Source organism: Podarcis pityusensis, assembly GCF_964106645.2.
Source record: "Podarcis pityusensis genome assembly, chromosome: 2".
Lineage (NCBI taxonomy): Eukaryota > Metazoa > Chordata > Lepidosauria > Squamata > Lacertidae > Podarcis > Podarcis pityusensis.
The window spans coordinates 71,391,696-71,416,189 of NC_138029.1; the positions used below are offsets into that span (position 1 = coordinate 71,391,696).

At 42.8% G+C, this 24,494-nt stretch overlaps 2 protein-coding genes across 3 annotated transcripts in view; both read right to left on the bottom strand.

Annotated features, from left to right (window-relative positions):
- Positions 1-9,692, bottom strand: part of USP4 (ubiquitin specific peptidase 4) — a 37,881-nt gene extending 28,189 nt beyond the window's left edge. Inside the window, exons 1-7 of one of the 2 annotated variants that reach the window (XM_080993469.1) lie at positions 9,434-9,692; positions 8,872-8,999; positions 7,274-7,404; positions 3,993-4,119; positions 3,221-3,366; positions 2,409-2,467; positions 866-997 (exon numbers count right to left, since the gene is read on the bottom strand). In XM_080993469.1, the coding sequence (XP_080849595.1) occupies positions 866-997; positions 2,409-2,467; positions 3,221-3,366; positions 3,993-4,119; positions 7,274-7,404; positions 8,872-8,999; positions 9,434-9,564 (854 nt within the window). In that variant the 5' untranslated portion in view covers positions 9,565-9,692. The remainder of the gene's footprint in view (positions 1-865; positions 998-2,408; positions 2,468-3,220; positions 3,367-3,992; positions 4,120-7,273; positions 7,405-8,871; positions 9,000-9,433) is intronic. The other variant, XM_080993470.1, reaches the window with a different exon arrangement.
- Positions 9,693-11,756: 2,064 nt separating this feature from the next.
- GPX1 (glutathione peroxidase 1) lies at positions 11,757-15,536 on the bottom strand. The gene is made up of 2 exons (XM_080993483.1): positions 15,169-15,536; positions 11,757-12,679 (listed from the first exon to the last, which is right to left on the bottom strand). Exons 1-2 carry the CDS (start codon positions 15,490-15,492, stop codon positions 12,341-12,343), a joined length of 663 nt encoding a protein of 220 aa, XP_080849609.1. The 5' UTR covers positions 15,493-15,536; the 3' UTR covers positions 11,757-12,340.
- Between the last annotated feature and the right edge of the window lie 8,958 nt (positions 15,537-24,494).

The window sequence follows — 24,494 nt, forward strand, 5'->3', positions numbered from 1 at the left end:
AAACACGTAACTCAAACTTAAGACAAAGCAAACTTTCCAACTGATCTATAGTATACACATGCCTACACTATAAAATTCCTCCCTCAGACCTAGTTCTCACAATCAAGTATTATGAGGTAGCCAGTCTGCTGCCTGACTGTACCATTTCATACTGTAGGTGGAGACTCACTTTACTGATATTATATTTTGCTTAAAATACTCATATCCTGCTTTTTGGTTTCCAGAACATTATGCTAATGAAAAACGAAACCAAGACTAAAACTAAAGTTAGGAAAAACCACCACCACCACCACAAAAAACCCCAACCAAGCAGGATAAAAAGAACTGAAGTCACAGGGTCCTAAAATCCTCCAATGTAATACTGTGTTTGCCAGGCATTTCAAAACAACCGTATCAAGGAAAAGGCAATGTGAATCTGCTTGACAGAAATTGCCATAATTTTGGTGCCGTGACTGGGAAGCCTTGCCTCAAGTAATCACTCACTACACCTCTAGGGGCAAGCGCCTTGAGAGCACAGCCTCCAAGGGAGATCTCAAATGTCCTAGTAGGTTTATATGGGAGAACGCAATCTGGTTTAATGAACTATTTTAGAGTGGCATTTTTTTCCTATCAGCTATTGTATGATAAAGTGCTATTGTAGGAAAAATTGACAGAACTCATACATCTTAATGGAACAGTAACTGGCAAAAAAATGCCGGAGGGCCATGAAACTGAAGTTAAGTTTAAAGTTATACATAGCTAGCTTCCGAACAGTGGAGCCATGAATGCTTCAGGGCAGAACCTTATTTAATAAAGAAGAGAATGCATAAAAGTATTCAGAGAAAGGAAGTTACATAAAGAACAGCAGACACATTCTTGCTATTACCCTTTGCCAAGGCTGGAGCAGTTCAAACTATAGGAGTTATTGCTATCACCATTTGTTATGGTTGAAGAGGAGCAAGAGCTTGCTGATGATTTTGAAGAGGTAGCTAGATTTCTGCTTGTTGCAGTGCTTGATCTGGGAGGGAAAAAAAGTAGTAAAAATCCCATCAGGGTTTTTGTTGTTGTTTTTTAAAAAAAATTCCTGAGAGTCTTTAACTGACTTTTTAGTATAGTTTACTATTTTAAACTGTTTATTTCTGGATTCCCAACCCAGAAGGAATGACTTCAGGTTGAAGAGGTGGGTTGTTTATGAGTCAATGGAATTAGAAATCTAGTACTCACCCCTCATTCTGTATGGAATTTCCCTATTGTAAAATACAAAGGAGAACTTATGCAAGTGGTACTAAGCTACACAAGGCAATTTCTTACATGGCAGAGCACATGATACGATGCGCTGTTTGCATTCCAGCTGATTAAGAGTTCTCCAAATAATTGCTAGGAAAGAGCCATACTTCTGAATCAGTGTTTGATCCACAATCAATCATTGTAATTAGTACTAGGCTAGCAAGACTACTAATCTTAACTGGTACAAGGCCTCAGATTCATATTTGCATGCTCATAGCGTAAATCTGTCCCCTCCCAGCAGAACAGAAGGCAACCAACAGGATTTTTAGGACTAAAATTAATCTACTAAATGAAATGATTATCTTTTGAAAAAGACGGCTTAAGTAGAATAGATATTCCTTGCCATAATCTACCAGTGATTTGTAAATACTCTAACATTTTAACTACCTGCAGCTGTAGTCAGGGGCCAATAAGAATTGTAATGCCTGATACATTGGGTGGAATTCAATGTTTCATCTTCCAATAATTCCACCTATGCAAGTCATGTACTGTGCTAGAAGTTCTTCTGATCTTTCCCAAGCCAATTTGTGGAGCATGTGGGAGGCAGAAGGGACGAAAGCCCTGTGGGAATCTTTTGTAGGGGCAGGTTAGGTGAATCCTTACATGTGGCTTAAATTGTAGGTGGCTTTGCAACAGGCTCAGTTCAGAATGAAGCAGTGCATAGGATAGTTCTTCACTGTTTTTTAAAAAACTGAGCTGCGCATTTCACTACCTCTTAAGGAAAGTATTATTTCAATATTGTAAAACTAAGATTAATTCCGTCAAGATTATGAGAGGTAGAAATGTAACTTTAAAGTATGTTTTTGGTACTTATTTTTTAAGTCAATGCTACTTCAATTTAGAAAAATGAGTGTAACAGGACTTAGGGCATTTCCTATCTCATTGTTTAGCCTGAAAGCTCTCAAAAGTGGCTAACAAGTTAAAATACAACAGGACAATAAACACAATGTAATAATAACAGAATAGAGAAAGAAGCAAAATAGTCAGTGTCATGCCAAGTTAAACAGTGATAGAGACACCTCTCAGACCCAAGTTAGACAGAGGCACAATTCAGACATCACAAAACCATGGTTTGGTGTTCAGGTTTTGCAATGTCTAAACTGAGATAGAGAAACGGAAAGCATAAATAGAGAAAAACTTACTTTGTCTGAGATTGCCTGGGCCACGTACCATCTTCATTCTTCACTTCTATTAACACTACCTTTAAAGTTAAAGAAAAATAATAGTAAAACTAGGTAAAGGGAGTGCTATCTTATAGATCTGGGCTTTCTTTGGTTCCGTGCAGAAAAATACAAGCAAATCAGTGCTTACAAAACAGGAGATTCCCAATTAAATAACCCCCATGCTAACACCTTAGGATGTACAGAAGGCTCTGGCAGGCTTTTGACTCAGCAGTATTTACAAGTTACCATTTAAGGAATCAGCATCTACACAGAAGAGTTGTTCACACTACTGTGGCAATTTGATCACAACTTGTTTTTTTCAGGCCCACAAATCACACAATGGCAGGAACAGCCACCACATGCAGCTGCCTCTATATGATTGCTGCTAGGCTGTGAATGCAGTAGCTCTTCCACAACGGCTGGCGTTTGACTGAACCTGGCCAAATAGTTGAGAAACCAGCTCAAATTTCAGAATACTTTGTATGACTTCATAATCACATGGGATGGGATCCAACTTCCAAGTCCTACTAGCAAGAGCTCTTGCTAGCACAGTTGGGCTCCCCCCCCCCCGCGTGCCCCAAAATTGGCTTGTACAGGTGTCAGAAGAACCCCCAGAACAGCATGCCAAGGTGGTGGTGAGGAGGAATAATTCTGTCTGGCAAGCTGGCCCTGACAGAATGACACCAATAGTATTACCTTGATTTCTTCCCATTGCAACTTTTTTACAAATTGCAGCCTTGTCGACAGCCCACAGGGTGAGCAATACAACATATGATATTTGAACTTCTTACCTGTCCCTGATAGAGCCCCGCATCTTGTATAGTACTGTCGAGTTTGCTTAGCTGCTCATAAGTATTACTCATGTATCTGCTCCACAGCCTAATTTCTTTTCCGTCAGGAATATTAAACTGCTTTCGCATTTCATTTTCAATAGTAGCTGGTAAGAAAGAGACAAAGTTATTACAAGCTGTATTTTGACTAGGTTGGGAGGTGTGGCTCGTTCAAAGTGTAAAAACGTGTTTATTTACTAGTGCTAAATAAACAAGGTGTATACTAATTCTGGATTATTTTACACTGGTGAATTATTAACTGTATCTGTACATACCAATTTTCTGTAAAATTTAATTTCTGACTATAGCTGTATTACCTGGAATAGCTAAATATTATCACTTTAAAATATAAGGAATCATTTATTTAAAATGCAGCTAGGGTTATTTGAAGCTGACATTCTACTACTACTGAAATAACCAGTCGCTGGTAGGATTGTTTGAACAATGGCAGAAGCATCTAAAGCTGAAGAGTAACTGTCAGTTCTAAGGACAAATAATAAAATCTGGAGTGAAATTGTGGTTTAGCAATGCTATAGGAGGATCAGATAAGTAGAAGCATTCACCATTTCACAGGGGGAAAAGAAGTAATTTCAGATGATTGTGAAAACAAAATTTGCAAAAAGAAAATGGTAAAATATACTTGCCCCATTTAATGATCTAAATAAATTACTAGACACCACTAGGTGTAGATGTGTTTCAAGGTGTGTTGTGGCGTTAGCAAACAGCTACTTACCAACGGTGTCTGCTTTGCTGAAATAAGAGCTCATAAGATTAGCAGGATCACTGTTCTGACACAGCTTCAACTCCAAAAGATAAACTTCTACTTTACAGTGCTTCACAAACAGTCCATACTCCACAACCTAGGAAGAAAAGGCTTCCTGTAAAGTAGGTACAACAAACTATTCTGAAAGCAAATATGTAGTCTAAACTGAAAGGCTCCAGCCTCAAAGTATCCATATCTTGGCCTGATAGATAACAGTGCCATCATCTAGAGTTTCAGATAAAACAGAAGTCCTTGGTTTTAACTCTAGTTCTACAACTGGCAAAGTGGCTTCAGATAATCCTGCAGAGGTTTCTACAGCCCAATCCCAAGTGTGTTTATTTCAAAATTAGCTCCACTGAAGTCAACACCAACCAACGGTTATAGTTAACTATTCTTCTTAGCTATTCAAACCAAGAGGTAAGACCCATGATGGATAAAAATCAATGCTTTTTAAATAATAATAATAATAAATAAAATAAACAAAATTTAAATTTAAATTGAATTTTTAAAATAAAATGCTTTTGGAGGAAAAATTCTTTCTAAAGATAGTTTTCTATTTAAGTTACATTATAGTCCAAAGGCTATTCATCAGGAAATAAGGATTTGTTTTAAGTTTTTCATGTGTGCTAAAACTCAGTCTAAGTTTTTTAAAAACATGTTTAACATCATCAGTTATCAAACATGGATACATATGCTATAATGTTATTGTTTTAGTTAAATAAATTGTTTAACTTGTTATTAAGGAAATGATCATTTTTCTCCTTCCAATAAAGTACAGCAGAAAAGTTGTCCAAATATAAACTGTTAACTTATTAAACCTCACAATAATTTCATAATCATCTGTCTATGTATTTCTAATAGTATAACCAAATCAGTAATTTTTGCTATAACTGTAAAAACTACTCTGAAAATTTAATATTCCAAAAACGAAACCTTCATTTGGTTGTAAATATTAAGATTATACCAGCAAGAATGAGTCTTTCTGTTAAAAAATGATTTAAATCAAGTCTTACTGGATAATGATTTAAATCGATTTGATTTAAATCAAATCCACCCTGGTAAGACCCAAACAGCAAAGGGCAAAATCAGGTTTACCAAGATCTCTTTTCCTCAAACTGCCTACCCAAAGTTGCTCTGGAGAGTTGGGAAACACTGGCACAAAACTGGAACATCAAATGCCTTGACAAGTTGAAGCTCCATTTTTATTGGGGAGTCCATTAACATGATTGTAAAATTTTACCACAACAAAACAGGAGAGCTGAATATGACCATCCAGGTCTCTTTATCTGGCCCTGTAAACCAGAAGTCAGCAAACTTTTTTTGGAGGGGGCCAGTTCACTGTACCCCAGACCTTGTGGCGGGCCAGACTGCACGGACGCACGCAGCAGAGGCTTCTCTCTCTCTCCCTCTCTCCCCCAGGCCCTCCCCTTCCCCTGCCTACCTATGGTGCTGCCAGTACAAGGGCGGGCTGGCTTTGGAGAGGCGCTGCTCTCTGCCAACTGCGGCTCCTGTGCCTGCCCTTGCGAGTGGCAGAGGTTGGCAGCAGCGGCAGCGGGATGAGCAGCCTGAAAGGGCTGGCTGGCTCTTGAGAGGCGCTGCCCAAAATGGTGCTCAGTCCGCTCCCCTTCCTTCTCTACGGCAGGAGGGGGGAGGCACTGTGGTGTGTGAGGAGAGGGGTGAAAATGGCGCCCCCCAAAAATGGCAGCGCAGGGAAAAAAATTAACGAAGAAAAAATTAACGAACAGAATCCACACGATCGACAGACCATCCGCGGGCCAGATCCTGAGGGCAATTGGGCTGGATCTGGCCCTTGGACGGTGGTTTGCCGTCCCCTGCTGTAAACTTTCCATAGGTCACACGCTTCACCGGCCCTGCTTTATACTCAGTGTTTTTGCATGGCTGTCCAACACATAACACTAGGTACAATCTTCTGGCTCAGGGAAAGGAATGAATGTTATGTAATCATTTGGTAGACACTTGGGAGATGGTTTTGTTTTTCATTTCAATTTCAATCAATAATAAAAGCAATAAAAGAAAAAAGAAAGATCAGTAATGGATCATAGTAATTTGCTAAACCACTGAGGCTCTTGGGCTTGCCGATCAGAAGGTTGGTGGTTCAAATCCCCGTGACGGTGCTCAGTCCCAGCTCCTGTCAACCTAGCAGTTCAAAAGCACGCCAAAAAGTGCAAGTAGATAAATAAAGCGAGATGAGCACCGCAACCCCAGAGTCGTCTGCGACTGGACTTAATTGTCAGGGGTCCTTTACCTTTACCTTTTTATCAAACAGTTAAAATAAATGCAATCTAAACAAAACTGAAAAAGGGAAAGGGGGTTTTGTGGGGGAGGAGGGAGAAAAAGTGGAATTACCCTTCCTATTTTACATTTGCACATTCCTTTTAAGGCCTACATTTAAAAAGCATATACTGTATTTTAGCAGCAATATGGGCATGTTTAGCTTATTCTGAAAATGGAATTATTCCTATGACATATCACATGCTCTTTTCTACATTGTTCATTAAAATTATACCAGATTGCATTAGCATGTACTATATATTATTTATTGCACAGTTAACTATTTGATTTAAGATCCAGCCTACAAAGCAATTTTCTGCATTGTGTAGTTACTTGGAGTCCTGCTGTGTTTCTGAAGTCAGTATACGTTATCTCTTCCCCTGAAAAGAAGCATTCCTGGTAGAAGGGCCATGTGGAGTGTCCTTTACTGTATTCCCCTATCCAAAGAGTAAACAGTTCTTCTCTTTCCTCTCCTCCCCATGGCAACCCACTCTCTAACCTGCTCCAGTCTCCTCACTCCACACAACCCTCCAAAAATGTTTTTTGAGATCCACAGGGGTAGCAGGGAGAGGAGAACAGCCAGTCCCACTAGCTGATGGACACAATTGGATACCACCCTTTAACTTCATCCTGTGTTCTGGCTAAATGACTAATCAACAGAGTACAGGGCAACTGAAGAGAAACTTTCTCCACTACTAAGGAGCTAGAAACATTCTGTAAAGCCATTCTGAAACTGTAGGAGCCATCCTAATACTGGGAAGAGCAGTTCATTTTCTACCCTGTATTTCCAGTTATTCAACCTTATACATCACACAATATATCATTATCCTATGCACCAGTTAAATGACACCTAAATATTCTTTATAGTGTTCATTTCTCTGGGTAGCTCAAGAGATAATTCACATGATTCCACAAAGTGGCAAAACAATGTAAGTTACATAAAGATCATTATCACTTACCTTTCTCACTATTGGTTTCTGACCCTCTATACAACCATACCAATTTACTAATTTGTTCCAGGCTTCAGTCGGAACCAACACATAATCCAACTCATCAATGAGATGTTCTTTCAAAGTCTGAGCTTCTGAGTCTAAAAAGGAAAGGAAACATAACAATAAACAGAAGGATAAACAGTTCTCCTGGAAATCCTGAATAAAACAAACACACTTTCAAAGTGACAGACACTTTTGAAAATCTAACTTAAGGTAATTTAAATAGCCACATCAAAGTGAGTCTTGAAGAGACTCAAGTGGTATTATTTCACAATCTAATTTCAGACTTCCCTTCCACACATAATTTCAAACTATTAATCAAATAAAACTAGCTGTATAGTATTTGATGTTTTATTTAAAAGTACAATGCAGAACTGGAAGACTTTCCTATACCAATATGATCCAGAGACTTTGAGAAGCAAAATTAAACTTTTTATGTTTGTACACACTTTCTAGTGATTTCCTGGGACTCAGCTAGACTGGTAAAGAAAAAGCAATTTATATGCATTGTATGTGAGATATAACATTGCACTACCAGATGGCAGTGTGGAGTCCTGTTTTTCTCTACCTGTCTTCCCTGTTTAAATTTACAATGCTTTAAACTGAAACACTTCTTTGATATGTCTAGATCCAGCCCTGGTCTGAGGAACACAGCATCTATATTGCCTTTTGCTGCTAAATTTAAATAGCTCTACCTATCAACAATATGTATTACTTTAAATCTTTTAAAGAGTTGCTCAAGTGTTATTTCTCAGGACTGTATCTGGAGAGAGGTGGCATGTCAGAATGGTGTGTTCTTTCCACTGCTTCTGCTGCCACTGGGAACCTCTTGCAATACAGGAAAATGCGATTTCAAGGTATCTAGTCTCCCAAATAATGAAAGATCATGTATGAAGCAGGCTTCAGATTTTAAGTTATCACCTTACCAAGGTCAACTTTGTGCCACAACAAACCTGAACCAGTACTAAGCCAAGGAAACAATGTGCACCTGGAGCTCAGGGGGCGAATCAAAAACTTACTCAAACACAAGTTTGAATTCAGTGGATATGCCTAATGATTTGAAGTTCTATGACACAATATACGAAGCTAATAATGATTTGCAACCAACTGATTTACAACACAGAAGCAGATGTAACAGTTAACTCTTTCAGTTTCCATTTACAAAAAAAGGAAAGTCGTCTGCTTTCAGGCCTAGGCTGAGTGGAGAAATACAAAAAAAACCCCACAGGAAGGGTGTGGAAGCCAAGAATGAGGCACTTATTTAAGGGTGGAACCTCTAAGACTTGTTACAATACTAGTTATGATTGCAGTAACTGCTGATGTGACAATCATGCTAGATTCCATCATAGTTTTTCCAAAGCAAGCTGCCTTATCATATAGAAAAACTAATATCCCTACTTAAGAATTGGGAAAGTGTACTGGGAAAGATTGGAGGGGAAGGGCACTGGCTCCCTTACTGTCAGAACATAGTCCAAAAAGTAGTACCGTGCAGTGACATTTTCCCTCCTCCACTTCCCAGTCCTTTCCAAACTCCAAATCCTAATCCCCTCTCCACACAACTTTACCTGCAAAAAGCCCCGAGTTATCAATGGGTCCCGGGAAGAGATTCGGTTCTCCAACGTTGTACAAGTCCCAACTGTCAAAGCCCACGTATTTCTTCCACTGCTTGAACCACCGGCTGTCAATTAGGAACCTGCAATAAAAGGGGGGAAAATACGCCTTGAGAAGAAGAGGAAGGGGGAAGAAAGAGTAATAAAACAAACAAACAAACAAACAAACAAACGGGGCAGGGTTGGAGCGGGAGGCAGGAAAGGTGAACGAAGTTGCTGGAGGGGACGGGGCGGAAGAAGAGTGACTCAGCACCGGCACCGGGAGGGCCCGGCCGGCACCGACATGCCCTCTTCCTGCCACCAACACCGAACTCCCGAGGGGAGCAGCTCGCGCCTCCTGCTGCCCCCCCCCTTCCGAGCACCCGCATTCGAAAGCCAACAGCCCGAGCGCGCGGAGGGCCTGCGCGGAGGAGGCGGCGCGCGCGCGGCCTGGCTCTCAACCTGACACCGAGAGGCGAAAGGAGCCGCCGCGCTCTCTCGCTCCCGCCGCCCCACCCGCCACAACCGCCCTTCTCACCACGACTCTCCCGGCCGCAGCGCCGTCCCCAGCAGCGGCATAAGTTCCGCCCGCTGCGTCCCGGCGTCCGGCCTCAGGCCGGCGCCGCCGCCGCCTCCCCCGCCGTCTAACCCTACTTCGGCTGCCGCCATGACAGTACTGCAAGCGCTTTCGCCCGGCCGGCCGTCCCCAACTGCGGATATCCTTCCTCGCCCGGCCGCCGCGCGCACAGAACGGCACTGCGCAGGCGCGGCGACGCCTCCGGGCGTTCGGAGGGCAGGGAGCGCCGGGCCGAGCGCCTTCGCCCGAGCGGGGTGTTTTGACGCTGAGGAAGAAGGAGCCGCTTTCCGGGCGGGGCGGCAGGGAATCCCTCGTTCTCCAGTCGCTCACACAGGCTCGGTCTGCGGTGTCAGTTACCTCTGAAGGGCTGATAATTGCAGGTCGTGCCTCAAACTAGATTGCGACTCTGGCTATAAAGGGATCCTTCTGCATTCGGTGGACTAGAACTACCAACATCTAGAGGGCACCACGTTGGCGACCCCTGGATCTCTGCTGGTGCAGCTGCCTTTTGGCTTCTTTAGCTGTTATGCTGCCATGACACTTTCTTGTCTCTGGACATCCCACTCCTTGAAACCAGCAGCCAACCCAGTGAATTGATATTGAAGGTCTTGTGGGTCGTCCTGCTGGGTTGGCATAAGGGCAATGGCAATCCTCCTTTTTATCCTAAGCTTTTTTGGAGACTGCTCCTCTAGGAAATATACGGTACAATGTTGGGCTTTTTGCGGCAACTATTAATATTGGGTGATATTGAATTGCAGTTGCTTACTTGTGCAACAGGCTTCCTGCTTCTGCAAATGGGACTTCCTATTTCTCTCCTGCAACTCCCCAAGACATGGCAAATCTGCTTTGGAGGTTAGCACCCTCTCCAGAACATATTGTAGTAGGCAGAAAACTAGTATGTAAGTAAATTGTAATCACCACCACAAACTATGGTCCTAAAGATCTGACTGAGGTATCACATTAAAGAACAGAACAAATATGCTTACAGAAGAGCAATAGCATTACTCTCTCCTATCAGATAATCTTCAAGAGAAAAAGCAGCATGTAGTTTTTGAAATAGTATTGGTTGCAAGATCTCTGGTTTCTGTTAATTGAAGTAAGTCCTCCATAGCCATTGGCTCAGCTGTTGAAATGAACAATTTATGAACGTTCCTCCAAAGGCCTTCATACACAAAGTCTAGAAAGATTGGGCTGGAAGATACTCAATGGAAAGAAAGGATGCATGATTGCCCTCTGAAAACATAGATCTTGGTGTGCTTTGACCATGCTAAAGATATTAGTGTTTTTAGGACAACAGGATATGAGGATAATTTGTATAATTACACATTTTAACAACTGCCTGTTATAACTATATAGTAATTGTATTGTTAATCCCTTTTTGTTCTTGTATGTTACATTCTTCAGACACCCATCTAATAAATCAATGCGGGGGCGTGTGTGGTATGAGCAAACAACATTGTTGCAATATTTGTCAGTTGTGTGTGCATATTTGAGAGAGAATGACACAGGAATAGAACACAGGTAAGATACATGCACACAAATATCTACAAAGCTGAGTTTCATTTGTAGTATATTTTTCATCTAGTTCCAGTTTCCACTCCTGTCCCACACAACTAATAACAAGCCTTTTTATTTCTAGCAAATTACCTTCCACATTTATTTGTAATGTTGCTTATTGAATCCAGTTTGTTAATAAGGACTATGATTTGGTAGAATTCTATGTAGAATTTTTGCCAGTAGAAGCGAGGTACCCAACCTATATCAAATAATTTATTATGTCAATCCACAGCTGTAGGGAATTTTATTTTTTTTTGTCTCAGTTCAGTCAGTACATAAGGCTAAACCAAATCGTGGTTTAGCATGAACACAGATTCTTGGAGCCATCATAACTCCTGCACTCCTTTAGTTCTGCTGCTGGCATGCTATCCAGGGCTAAGCCATATTTTGGTTTAGCATGCTGTCTAAATGCAGGCTCATGGTTTGTCTTCTCCAAACAAACTAAGCTGTAAACCAAGAACATACCTTAATTACAGCTCATGGTTTGCCCTAGAGCAAGACAAAGTACAAGCTCTGGTTTGGACAACATGCTAAGCAAAACCATGGCTTAGGCCAGAAACTGCAGTAGCAGCAGCCATGAACTTCTCTCGAGGGACCTGCTCAGTCATGGTTTAAGTAATAATACTTCAGCTCTTTTGGTAATGTGTTAAATGAGCTTAGGTTGAGATTTCAAATAACTAGTTGCTACCTAATGTTACGCAGCCTTATTATAAAGACACAGACATAATCGTCTTTGAAGCATTTTATTGGCATAGAATTTCATAAACTGCTGTTTCCCCTAGTGTAATTAACTACATCTTCACATACAAAATTTTACAAATACATCAAGTGTCCTTCAAGTGTTTAGAAGAAGCACCATCATAAATAAAATTTTGATGGAGAATAGAAACTTACTGCCAGAGTAAACAGATGAATTGCTGAAAAACAAGATAAGGCCACACAGACAAACAGCATGGAGTACTGCTTCACATAGTAGGATTTAACCCACACATTAAAGCAGCCACTCATATTATTCAGCCTTGAGTCACGTAATACATGGTTGCCTCGCACATTAGAGGAAGGGTTATAATTTAGCTTACATCACGGCAAATAGATTCCTGCATTTCAATTAAGTTTCATTGCTATGATGCATAAGCAACTTTCTTCTGCTTATTCGGTTAGATCAGCCCAGTCTAATCCAGGACAGATCTGCAATTCATTCTAGTATGGAAAGTATCATACTTAACCTAGGACATCATCTAAGCAATAGCCTAGCTCAAAAAGAGAAGTAGACATTTCTGCAAGGCACATTTTCTGGTTCTTGGTGACTCGCTAAAGCAGCTTTTGAATATCATCCTGGATCTTGATGGTTTCAAAACGCCTGCTGTAACGCTTGAAAGGCACTCCATCACGGCTTATGAGGAACTTCTCAAAATTCCATGCGATGTCACTGCGACACACAGGGGACCAGATGATGAACTGTGGGTTGGTCATCAGAGACACGGGGTCATCATGTGGAAAGGGCAACTCTTTCTTCAGGAATTTGAAGAGTGGGTGAGCGTTTTCCCCATTCACCTCACACTTCTCAAAGACACTGAAGTTGGGCTCATACCCATTGCCTGGGCGGACATACTTTAGTGAATTCAGGATCTCCTCGTTGGTGGCATTTTCCTGTAAAAAGGAGAGAGAAGATATATGCTTAATTCCAAATGTCAGAACAAAGTGTAGCAAACAGCCACAGCAGCACCAACCAGGCTACTGACTTCTGCTTTATGTGACATTTTCTTTTGCTTCACCAACCCCTTCACCATGCCAATAGCAGCTTTGCAGAAACACTGGGCTAAAACATTCCCTTCCATCCCAACTTGCTACTTGTTACAGTATCTTAGTTTAGTTCAGCAAACATACGGAGATTAAAGTTATGGATAAATGCAAGTTTTACCTACTAGTTCTATAAACTGCTCTGCTGCAGTTGCAAGGAGTTAGTAGGATCTGAAACTTCAAGTTCCTCATTGAAAGTAACATTTACAGAACAAATAATTTCTTCCTCAAACATAAGTCAACTGATGTGACTTAAATATTCCCTAGCATATTGCCCAAGCAGTGACAGACATTTTGGGGTAGTGCTGTAGATGTCTCTTGACAAATAGCAGAAGGTCTTCAATAACTGGGCAGGAGGGGTGGGGAATGAAGCAATAAAAAGCACTTTTAAATTATTTCCAATTTAAGCCCTTACAAGCAGATTGTGATGTTGCCACACAGTTTAGGCAAGTACCCTAATTGGAAGTTTGTGCATAAGGGTTTAGATGTGCAATCAAAATGCACAGTTCAGCTTTGTACACTTTGACTATACAAACTGCTTCATCCCCTGCCCCATCTTGAGTACCCCGCTGCTTTTTGTCCCATTCAGAGAAATACTACTTCAAGCCTCAGTTCATGTAACACTAATATGTCCCTGCTGCACACTGCCTCCAAGGTGTGGCTGGGAACTGAAATTTTACAACACCCTTATCAATTCTGGTGAAGCAGGTATTTGTACATGCCAGTATCAGCAACCATCAGTCTGTCTTCTGCCATGATTTGACCTAGTCCTAGACCTTTTGGGTTGCATGCAACAAACTCATCCTGTTAGCACAAGGACTTCCTTCCACTTGTGCAACAAGCTTTCCTCTTCCACTCCTTGTGTGCCCCCCCCCCCAATCTGCTCTGGACTGTTGGGGAGCCTCCAGAACAGACTGGAGACAAGGGAATAGGATTTCCTATTGTATGCCAGGTAGGGTTTGAAAAACAAGAAGCTTATTTACACCCCCTACTGAGCAAGATCTGTCAAAATGACTGAGCCAGTAAGTATTGTAAGAGCACAGCTGCTTTATTCGTTTCACAGAGGTAGAGTAGCCATCCTTTGAGCCAGCTACTTGGTTGAAAACTGCAGACTTCCAAGCCTTACCAAACTATCACCTCCCAATCCACATGCTCCAAATTACGATGGTAAAATGCATGTTTCAATTCCTGAATTTGACTGCTTGTCACTACCTGCTCCAACAACAAGAGGAGCAACTGGTCTATGCAGCCTTCCCCACTTTGTTCCTTGGTGTACAAAGTTTCCACTCACATCTGGAGAATACATTTATAGTATGAATATACCACTTTAATAGTCATGGAGAATCCTGAAAACCATCGACTGGGAAATGTACCGGTAGCTTTGCAAGAGAAGCTCCCTTAAACTACAGTTCCCAGTATTCTCCTTGACTGCTGAAGCGGTACAGTAGCACTTTAAATGAAGTTCCAAATGCTGCCCTTCTCAAAAAAGGTAGCTGTAGCTGGTTCAGTCAAAACCACCATCCTCTTTTCCACTTCACACAAGTGGAGATGCACGGAAACGGCGGCATTTGATTGAGTGGGAAGGAAGCCATTACGCAGTTTAGCTTGTGAGCAGACGGGAAACTAGTAAGGTTGCAAAAGCAGCAGCCGCATGTCTACAGCACAACTTGTAGGGTGCTCTCTGCTGGAAAATGTAACAAACCCTTGCTTCCTCTCTCCGCTCCACAATCACCCAACAAGGTGCTGACTTGAGATGTAGAGCAACTGGATTAAGTGTCTCCTCGGGGCACGATTCCGCCCCCCCCCCCCGCTATCAATGCCCCAAGGGGCTCTTGCAAACCTTTCCTGTGCTCGGCAGGCATAAAGCCAGCTGGGGGGGGGCATTCATCATCGAAGAACTCTTATGCCCAGATAAGAGCCTGTAAAGCAAGGGGGGGGGGGATGTTGTAGCGATACGGAAGGAATCAGTTTCAGCATCTGGGAAGGCGCGGTTCTTATCACAGAGAAGGCAGGGGTGGCTGGGAGCCGTGATAGAGCTTCCAGGAACTAGGTTCACCCCACTCCATCGCGAGCGTTAGGAAGAGAGAAAACAAAGCTTCTGGCCATGTGCAGAGTGCGTTATTTCCTTCCCCCTCCCGCCCCTTCCTATAAACCTAGGACTGAGAAGCCCCCACACAAAGCAGCCCCCCATAAAAAGACCTACAAGCCGACTTGGGAGCTTGTGTCGCCCAAGGGCGCCTCGTTCCCTACGAAGCAGGAAAAGCTCCCAAGGGGAAGGTCTCGTCCTCCTCCCCTCGCCCTCCTCGCCCACCGCGCCCCCTCGACGGCGGCTACGGTACCTGGTGGCCGAATTGGTTGCACGGGAAGGCGAGCACCGTGAGCCCCTGAGGCCCAAAGCGCTGCTGGAGCTCTCGGAACTGCGTGAAGTCCCGGCTCGTGGTGCCTCAGAGGGAAGCCACGTTGGAGACCAGCACCACCCGGCCCAGCAGCGAGCCCAGGTCGACGGGCTCCCCGCCGCCCAGGGGCCGCACCAGCACTCCCGCCAGGCTAGACAGCGATGCTCCGGCCATGCTGCGAGCCATCGAGGATGCAGAGCAAGTGCGCGGCCCCGGGCCACCTCCGGCCCTTTTCAGCGCGCCCAGCAACCCCGCCCACCTCGCCATGGCTCCGTCTGGTCCTGGGGTGGGTGGGGCTGGCGGGAGAAAGCTCCGCCCATCGTCTTTGTCCTCGTCTGCCGCCGATAAACCCGCTTTCTTTTACTCCACCCCGATTCCGACCGCTTCCTGCCGCGAGCATTCTGGGCATGCGCGGGAACCCTGCGATTCGAAGGTCATTTTCAAACGCCGATTGCGAATGAGTGATTGCTTGGCTCGAAGCCAGCATGGTTTGCTGGCCTTTCTCTTCCTTGTGGATTAAATTAATCATTCTCTTCTTAAAGATCCCACCTCACGTAAAGCACAGCCGCTCTTCTGATGAAGGAAACGCAGCCCTGTTGCTGCTGGGGAGAGGAGACCAAGCAGCAAATAACTACCTGCCCCGTTTCTTAGGAAGCAGAAGCTGATTCCTAAGGTGTCTGATTTGGCAAGCTTAAGGTGGGCTTCATGCCCCAAGTTGCTTATCTGTCATTGCCGTTGAGTCATCACGCTTTTATGTGTGTTGTGCAAACAAAGGTTCTGAAGGTTATTTTATGTCTCGAAGGGGACGCTCACAGTCATGGGAATACATGGAGTGGGGTACAGCAAAGCTTATTTTGGAGCTCAGAACGTAATAATAATAATAATAATTAATAATAATTTATTTATACCCCGCCCATCTAGCTGAGTTTCCCCAGCCACTCTGGGCGGCTCCCAATCGAATGTTAAAAACAATACAGCATTAAATATTAAAAACTTCCCTAAACAGGGCTGCCTTCAGATGTCTTATAAAGATAGGATAGCTGCTTATTTCGCTAGTTCCTTTTAACCTTTTCAGATTCATCTCTGTTTCGAATTTCCATGCAAATAAGGAAATTAAAATTAGGCAACCTGGTTCAGCATCCTCTGATTTGACTCCCATAACCCAAGCCGCCTTCTCCAAGTCCCAAGTCCTTTTGAAGGCAGCTGGGGGAATGCAAAATGTGTAGCTGCCCTTACTGCTCTTGGGGAAGGCGGGAGCAGTCTCTTGCTTGCAAACCGTCTCTGTGCAGGTTTGGTCATTGTTTACCAGATTACTGTGGGGAACTTCTATGCTAGCCTGAGCATCATATAGGAGGGCTGGGATAAAAATGAAAAATGTTTCATCACTTCTTTCATTTTAAAAAAGGAAAGGAAAGGAAAGCAACTGTAACAAAATGCCCAATCTGGATGGCCTAGGTTCTAGTACTGTGGGAGAAGGAGAACAAAAATCTCCCAGTGCATTTTCTCTATACACCACTTCATTATTTTTTTTTTTAATGAATTATAAAGTACTATTTCCACTGAAAGGATTATCTGCTCCAGCCTCAGTTATTAGATATTTTATATTGTACAAGAGAAACTGTTAAAAAAGGAAACAAATTAGGGATTGGAAAGGTGTAGATCAGGTTCTGAATAGCCAGAACAATCAGGTGTTAGAACTGGAAGGAAAAATCTTTGTTTCAGAAAACTGGGCTTAAAGTTGTGACTGATAATTACACCATCCTGGCAAGTTTTGAAATGCTGAAATCTAAATGTACCAACTCAGGAGTAAGTCTCATTAAACTCAATTTGGCTTACTCCCAGACAAGTGGATGTAGGATCGTTGCGTAAATCTAGATCTTCCTTATTGCCCCAGAAAAAAAGTTCATATTTTCCGCTTAGCAATCTCAATAGTTCATCAGCGTTGGACTTCAATGGAAATACTTCAAAGCTCCCTCAATATTGCAGTATGCTATAAAGTCCAGGTGAGCAATAACTGCAAATAAAAAGCACTGAGGCTTACAATAGGAGTGGCAGTCAAACATTCAACAATAAATAGCAACCGCTCAGCCTCAGGTTGAGCAAGAGCTGGTTTCCTTTACCCTTAATAGCTCACCTGCCCTCCCACACTGTTCTTCTAGAAGCTTCTACACCAGCTTGGACATCTCCTCACACTGGGTGTGCCATGGTAAGGACTGGGCCCAGTTAGCCCATTCTGAAGAAGTAAGCAAAAGGAGTTAGAACACCCAGCTCCTCCTTTTCCTCTACTGCAGGCATGCATTGCACTAGACAATTAAAACTTCCCATCAGCACAATATAACAACAATTTAAATATCTATGGCTTCCCCCAAATAATTCTGAGAAATGTAGTTTGTTACGGATGCTGATAGGGCACCTGAAACAAACCACAAAATAGTGTTCCCACTAGAGTAGAAGATCTGCATTGGGAACAAGGGGGAATAAAGATCTACCCTGGGAACAAAGGGATAATAAATATATACATGTGGTACATAAGAGCCAACTCCTAGGTGCCAAGGTCCCTTCACCTCTCCCAATAAAATATTTGAGGTGGCCACCTCCCAAATTTTGATGAGCACTGCCATTTATATGATGTGTGTGTGTTGCAACATGTAATTGATTATGCTGAGTGGGGCTTACCTGCCTCCCCAATATTTTTTTCAAGTTGGCACCCCTGCTGCCCAAGCTCACACATTGAGCTTTATGGCCAAGTAGGGACTTCAGACTTAGGTCATTCCAGTTGACTCATCTTTGTGCACAAGTGAAGTGTACAGTATGGGTGTAATCTTGTGCATCTGCCTCCTGATGCAGGACAGGGAAGGCAGCCAAATGGAAAAGGGGAAAGGTTTCAACATGTCACTCTGCCTGTGTGCTGTTGCTGTAACTGCTCTTGCGAGAGATTTGCGGGAAAGACAAGGCACACACACAGAGTTCCTCCTGCACCACTTCCTTTGTGAGCTTGGGGAGCTGCCTGCTTTTAAGCCAAGCTTCTGCTTTTAAGCCAAGGTTGCCACCCTTTTCTCCAGCAACGTTCCTGTGGTTTGGAACTGCTCTACGAGGCAAACGCTCGACAGGTTATACTTTCCTCCTGATTCATTGCATGGTTGTTGCATGTTCCAGAATTGTTCTATGACTATCAAGTGTCAAAGAATGCAAGACAAGTCATGCCACAGTTAAAAAGGAAAAAATGGCATAATTTGTCCTGTTCCCAATATTAAAAGTGGCAACAAATTGCTTCTTGGAAGTCAGGTGATCCTATGTCCTTTACGATCTGGAATGCCTTTTAGAACTAAAAGCACCCTTTGAATTCTTTGTCTGTGATCCCCAGACTCAGTTATAAAGGAGCATCTTTGGTTCCTCCCATTATGAATGAATGAATGCTTTGCATTTATACCCCATCATTTTCTTCAACGAACTCATGATGGCAGTCATAGTTTTCCCCCTCCTTATTTAATCCCCAAAACAATCCTGTGAGGTAGGCTAGACTGAGAGGCAGTGCCTGGCCCAGGAAGCTTCATTCATGGCCGAGTGGCGGTTTGAACCCTGGTCTCCCAGATCCTAGTCCGACACTCTAACCATTGCACCTCACTGAATAATTTGTGAACTCAGTTGTTTCAATAGGATTTAAATATGTACCGGTAACTCCCAGTTTTATGGCTGTCTGTTTGAATGTGCCACAATTTCCACTTTCATTGCTGCTCAGTTTTTGTTTTGTTTTGAAGCAATAACTGCATTCTAAGTTGCTATTGCTTTTAGAAATTACTTGCAAATTGAACTTGTACATTTATTATATCATATATCATTTTACAATTTGACTGTATGCCACTCTGGGTACTTTTAATAGAACAGGATATATAAAAGAAATGAATGTTTGATTACCTATACTAAAAAGAAAAAAGCATGTATCTGCATGGAACCTTACCATTTTTCAAATCAAAGCCCTACCAAATAATCTGCATGGCACATCTTGCAGATAGGTTTGTGCGACCCTAAAACATCCTGTTTGTCCTGCAAAGAATATTTCTTGGCACTTATTGCCGCAAAGGTGCCTGCAACAATATTTGTTCGAGGAAGTTGTTTGTGAAAGTCATTTCCTCATGTGTGGCCCTCACTCTTGTTTCAGCCTAGCCATTGTTGAAATAATTGCACAAGTGTCAGTGCAAAGCAAATAAAGCGCACCTGGTGTAACAATTCAAAGCTGTTTCTGTGCAGGCTTGGAGAGAAGGGGGCAAATATGCATTGCAAATATTTGTTTCTCCCCTTACAAGCCAAGCTGTCATAATGAATCTGGGAAGTAAAAGGACTGCTGGACTGATTAAATACTTTATTGTCTTCTCTGGGCCCCATGTGTTTGTGTGGGGGGGGGGGGGGGCCTCAGTGATTTGCTGAAGCATTGAGACACGGCTTGTATAGATGCTATGCAACAAAGACAGTGGCAGCTGCAACAAGGATGTTTTGTGCACCCCAGGACTATGAGGGGGAGGGAGGGGAGTCCAACTGAGTTTAGTGGTGCTCACTTCCAAGTACGAACATAAGAAGTGCTTGCTGGATCAAGCCAGGGGCCCACCTAGTATAGCATCATTTCTCACAATGGTCAACTAGATGTCCATTGGAAACCTGCGAACAGGATTTGAGCACAAGAGCACTCTCCCCTCCTGTGGTTTCCAGCAACTGGTACTGGGAATCATTGCTGCCTCCAGCTGTGGAGACAGAACACAGCCATCAGGGCTAGTAGCCATCAACAGCCCTCTCCTCCATGACTTTATCTAATCCTCTTTTAAAGCCATCTCGGTCAGTGGTCATCACTGCCTCCTGTGGGAGCAAGACCCATCATTTTAACTACTCGTTACCTGAAGAAATACTTTATCTGTCCTTAATCTTCCAACATTCAACTTAATTCATTGGATGTCCATGAGTTCTAGAGTTATGAGAGAGGGGGAGTAACTTTTCTCTTTCCACTCTCCCCATGCCACACATAATTTTATACATGTCTATTATTGTAGAAAGGACGCGGGTGGTGCTGTGGGTTAAACCACAGAGCCTAGGGCTTGCTGATCAGAAGGTTGGCGGTTTGAATCCCCACGACGGGGTGAGCTCCCATTGCTCGGTCCCTGCTCCTGCCAACCTAGCAGTTCAAAAGCATGTAAAAGTGCAAGTAGATAAATAGGTACCGCTCCAGCGGGAAGGTAAATGGCGTTTCCGTGCGCTGCTCTGGTTCGCCAGAAGCGGCTTAGTCATGCTGGCCACATGACCTGGAAGCTGTACGCCGGCTCCCTCGGCCAATAAAGCAAGATGAGCACCGCAACCCCAGAGTCGGTCACGACTGGACCTAATGGTCAGGGGTCCCTTTACCTTTATTATTGTTGAATGGTCTCTTTAAATTTGAAGGTTCATTATTGTTCCACAAGATGTGTATTTCTTTAAGGGTCAGAGCAAATAACGTGACCTAGTTTTACAGCTGTGAAGCAGTATAGCAGGTGCTGTTAAGTTGTGTTAATTAAACCGTGTCAGCAATTGGGTATAGTATATAAAGAGCAGCACCTAGCTCTCTCAGGACCCTGGTGGTTGGGTCATGCTTATTGATATATTATAATTAATGTAAAAAGGAGTTTTTGTTTTTGTTATTAAAACCTAGCAAAAGTTATTTTTGCGTCCCTTGTAATGTGTGGTCTCCCCAGCACGCTTTCTGCAGTGCAACTAATCTGCAAATAGCCAACAATTATATGTATGTAAATAAGTATGCCTAAGCTTGGAGTCCTCATCAGCCACTCTAGCGTTACCTGACGTGCTTTTCAGTTCTCATGACTTTCACTGACACAGCAGGAGCTGAGGACCTTTCACTGCCCACCCCCAGGTGTGCTCTGAGCATGGTTGCAATTCAGTCTGTAGTCTCTGTCACACAGATTCTCAACAGCATTTCCTCCCACTAGTCCTGTTTTCTTTTGCTGTTTAAATAGGTGCTTGGGGACTGTGTTGGCTGACCAACCAACTCTTAATCATAGGGACGTGGGTTTGAGTCCCACATTGTGCAAAAATTCCTGCATTGCAGAGGAGTGGACTAGATGTTTCTTGTGGTCCCACCCAATTCTACAATTCTATGAAAGATGCCTATACTTGCAGTACCGAACAAACAGTTCAGTATGACCAGTGTCTTGTAGATTTGCCATCTGAACAAAACAATTGAGCTGTTAATAATAGAGAATTTATTGAGTTACATATGATAGCCATTGACCATGCATTTGCCTATGCTTTTAATGAGAATTCAAATGTTTCCATCTTGCGTCTTATCTATTCACTATATGTTTTCCAACATCTTTAATTGAGCAGAACTTTCAATCACCACACCATTCTTCCTCAGTCTGGTTACAGGAGTTCCACTGGATCACACTAAAGGTACAGTATCATGTTCCCAAGCACATGCGTCAAGGAAGCCCATAGCAGAGCATGAAGTACCCTCTCCCCTGAGCCTGTTTAGCTAGAATGGCAAACTGACCTGCCCACCATAAGTTTGCCTTAACACCACTTGAAAACCAGCCAGATTGGTGGCCCTTGCCGCACCTGTGGCAGAAAGCTGCCAAAGTTATGCATTGTGTGAAATGTAAAAAACAGCCTGCAACGTTTTTCCAGCTCACACTGTGATAAAGATGAATGGTGGCAGTTTTTATTTGTTTTGTAATCTGACTTTAAAAACAAACTGATCTTGTTTTTGAAAGCTGCACTGGGTTCTTTTTCAATGGAGAAAAACAAGATATAAATTATTGAAATAAAAACAAGTATGTTGGAAAGTATTAGGAATCTGAGAACATAAACAACACAGTGCCTATTCAGCATTTCATAAACTGAATGTTGTACACAATATTTATCACCGAAAGGGAGTGCCAATATCACACAACTGAGGACTAGCAGAGGTTGAAATACAGCTTTTTAAAATGGTTTCACATGAAAGTGGATGACTAAGAGTTGACAATATTTTCCATACACAAAATGGAAGATGGAAATAATAATTACTGTGCTATGCCCTTTTTTCTTTTGTAGGCACCCCATCTTGGTTAGAGATAATGTTAATGCGTCATTCACTGAAACTGAAAAGTATCAAATTATTCTTACATCACCTTGGTATCATTGCTGAGGCACAGCGATATTCTGAGGTAATGTCTGGAAGAGATTGACAAATTATAAAGTGTATTTCGTACACACATTGAACATACTAACTTTACATGTTGCAAAGGCAAGATTCTGCAAGCACCTGCGAGGTTCTTTAGGCTTGCCCACATGACTATTTGGGTTTGTGTGTCTTTTTAAACACTTTCCTCTGTCAACAGCAGATTCCCTTGCAGTATCAAACTGCTTCTGAAGCTTCCCTCAGTTTTAAAAGTCCTGCCACATGAGACAAAGTGTGGCAGAGCTGCTGTTCAAGAAGCAAACCTAAAACACTATGGGTCATACATAACAGAGAATGTATTTTAATTCTGTATTTAGCAGACAACCCAGTAAAAGCAATGTGCAGACTTTATGGCAAGGGTCGGCAAACTAAGGCCCGCAGGCCAGATCCAGCCGAATTGCCTTCTAAATCTGGTCCACGGACGGTATGGGAATCACTGCGTGGATCTGATTGTTCAGGCCGCGCATGCGTTATTTCCCTCTCCCTCACATGGTGCCGGCGCTTCCTCCCTCCCTCCTTCTGGCTTCTCCCCGCCCTGCCTAGAGGAAGGGTGCTGGGCTTTGTTGGTGCCAGCAGCAGCAGCGTTAGCACTCAAGTGGCTGCCACTGCAAGCAGGCTCAATTTGGGCTTTGTTGCTGCCAGCCCCTCTCCGGAGCCCTTTTATGTGCCACTCATCATCCCACCGCTGCCAGCCTGTGCTGCTCACAGGACACAGGTAAGCAGCCACCAGGCTCATCCGGTGCTGTGAAGAAGGGAGGGGAGAGTTGGGGGAGTGTGGCTTACCTCAGTAAAATGTGTCCTGTTACTTAAAATGCATTTCTGGGTTATTTGTGGGGCCTGCCTGGTGCTCTTGCATGGGATATGTCCTTATATTTAAAATGCATCTCTGGGTTATTTGTGGGGCCTGCCTGGTGCTTTTGCATGAAATGTGTCCTTTTAAAATGCATCTTGGGTTATTTTAAGTATTGTATTGTTATGTTTATGTTGATTAAAATTGTTCATTTTAAATACTGTATTGTTTTTCTTGTTTTTCGTGCACTACAAATACAGTATGTGCAGTGTGCATAGGAATTCGTTCATTTTTTTCAAAAATATAGTCCGTCCCCCAACAAGGTCTGATAGTGGACCGGCTCCCTGCTGAAAAAGTTTGAGGACCCCTGCTTTATGGCAAGCAAAATTAGAGCATTGCATGCTTTTGCCACTGGACTGATGAGATGGTGCAGCAGGGAGAAAGGCACAATTAGGATGTTTCCTTTTTGGCAACCCCAAACATTCTCTAGGAAGGGGAGAAGGAAAGTTTGGGGTGATCATTTGTGACCATGTATCAAAGGACATAGCTGAAGACAGATGCACCAACACAAATTAGAAGCAGTTGCAAAAGTGCACTGGCATTTACATATGCTAAAGCTTCTAGCATATACGGAAAATAATCTGACAGTAAATATGCATTACAGCTTTTTATAGTTACCTCATGCACTTGTATAGCTAAATATACAAACCTGTGCGATAATGCTAAAGAACTTTGACATTTTCCCCTTTAATGTTTAAATGTTGTATTTTAATCCTGTTTTTAAGTTGTATTCATTCAACTTGTTTTTATTATTGCTTGTTAGCCGCCCTGAGCCCGGCCTTGGCTGGGGAGGGCGGGGTATAAATAAAATTTATTATTATTTAGGATGCTCAACTTTTTTTCTCTGATGTTGAGTAACAGTATTTGCTGCATGGTGCGCATTAAGATGACCATTTGCCAGAAACTTTGCTGTGCAGTTATCTTCTCTTGTGTAGACATGTTTTAACCTGGCAATGCAATCATGGATCCTTCTTGAGGAAAAGGCACTGCTCTGCTTTACCCCACCTTCATACCTGTTTAGGCAGCTTGCTAGGAGTACTGGTATCAAGTTGCCAGCACTAGCCAAGAGCCCAGCCGCTGGATATTCAGGAGCAAGTTACACATCTTCATATTTTAAAGTAGGGTGGTTATATTCTGCAGACAGTGCTGCTGACAATTATAGACAAAAAGATGAGTGTTGGCTTTCTTTTTAAATTCACACTGTTCCACCCTGAACACAAG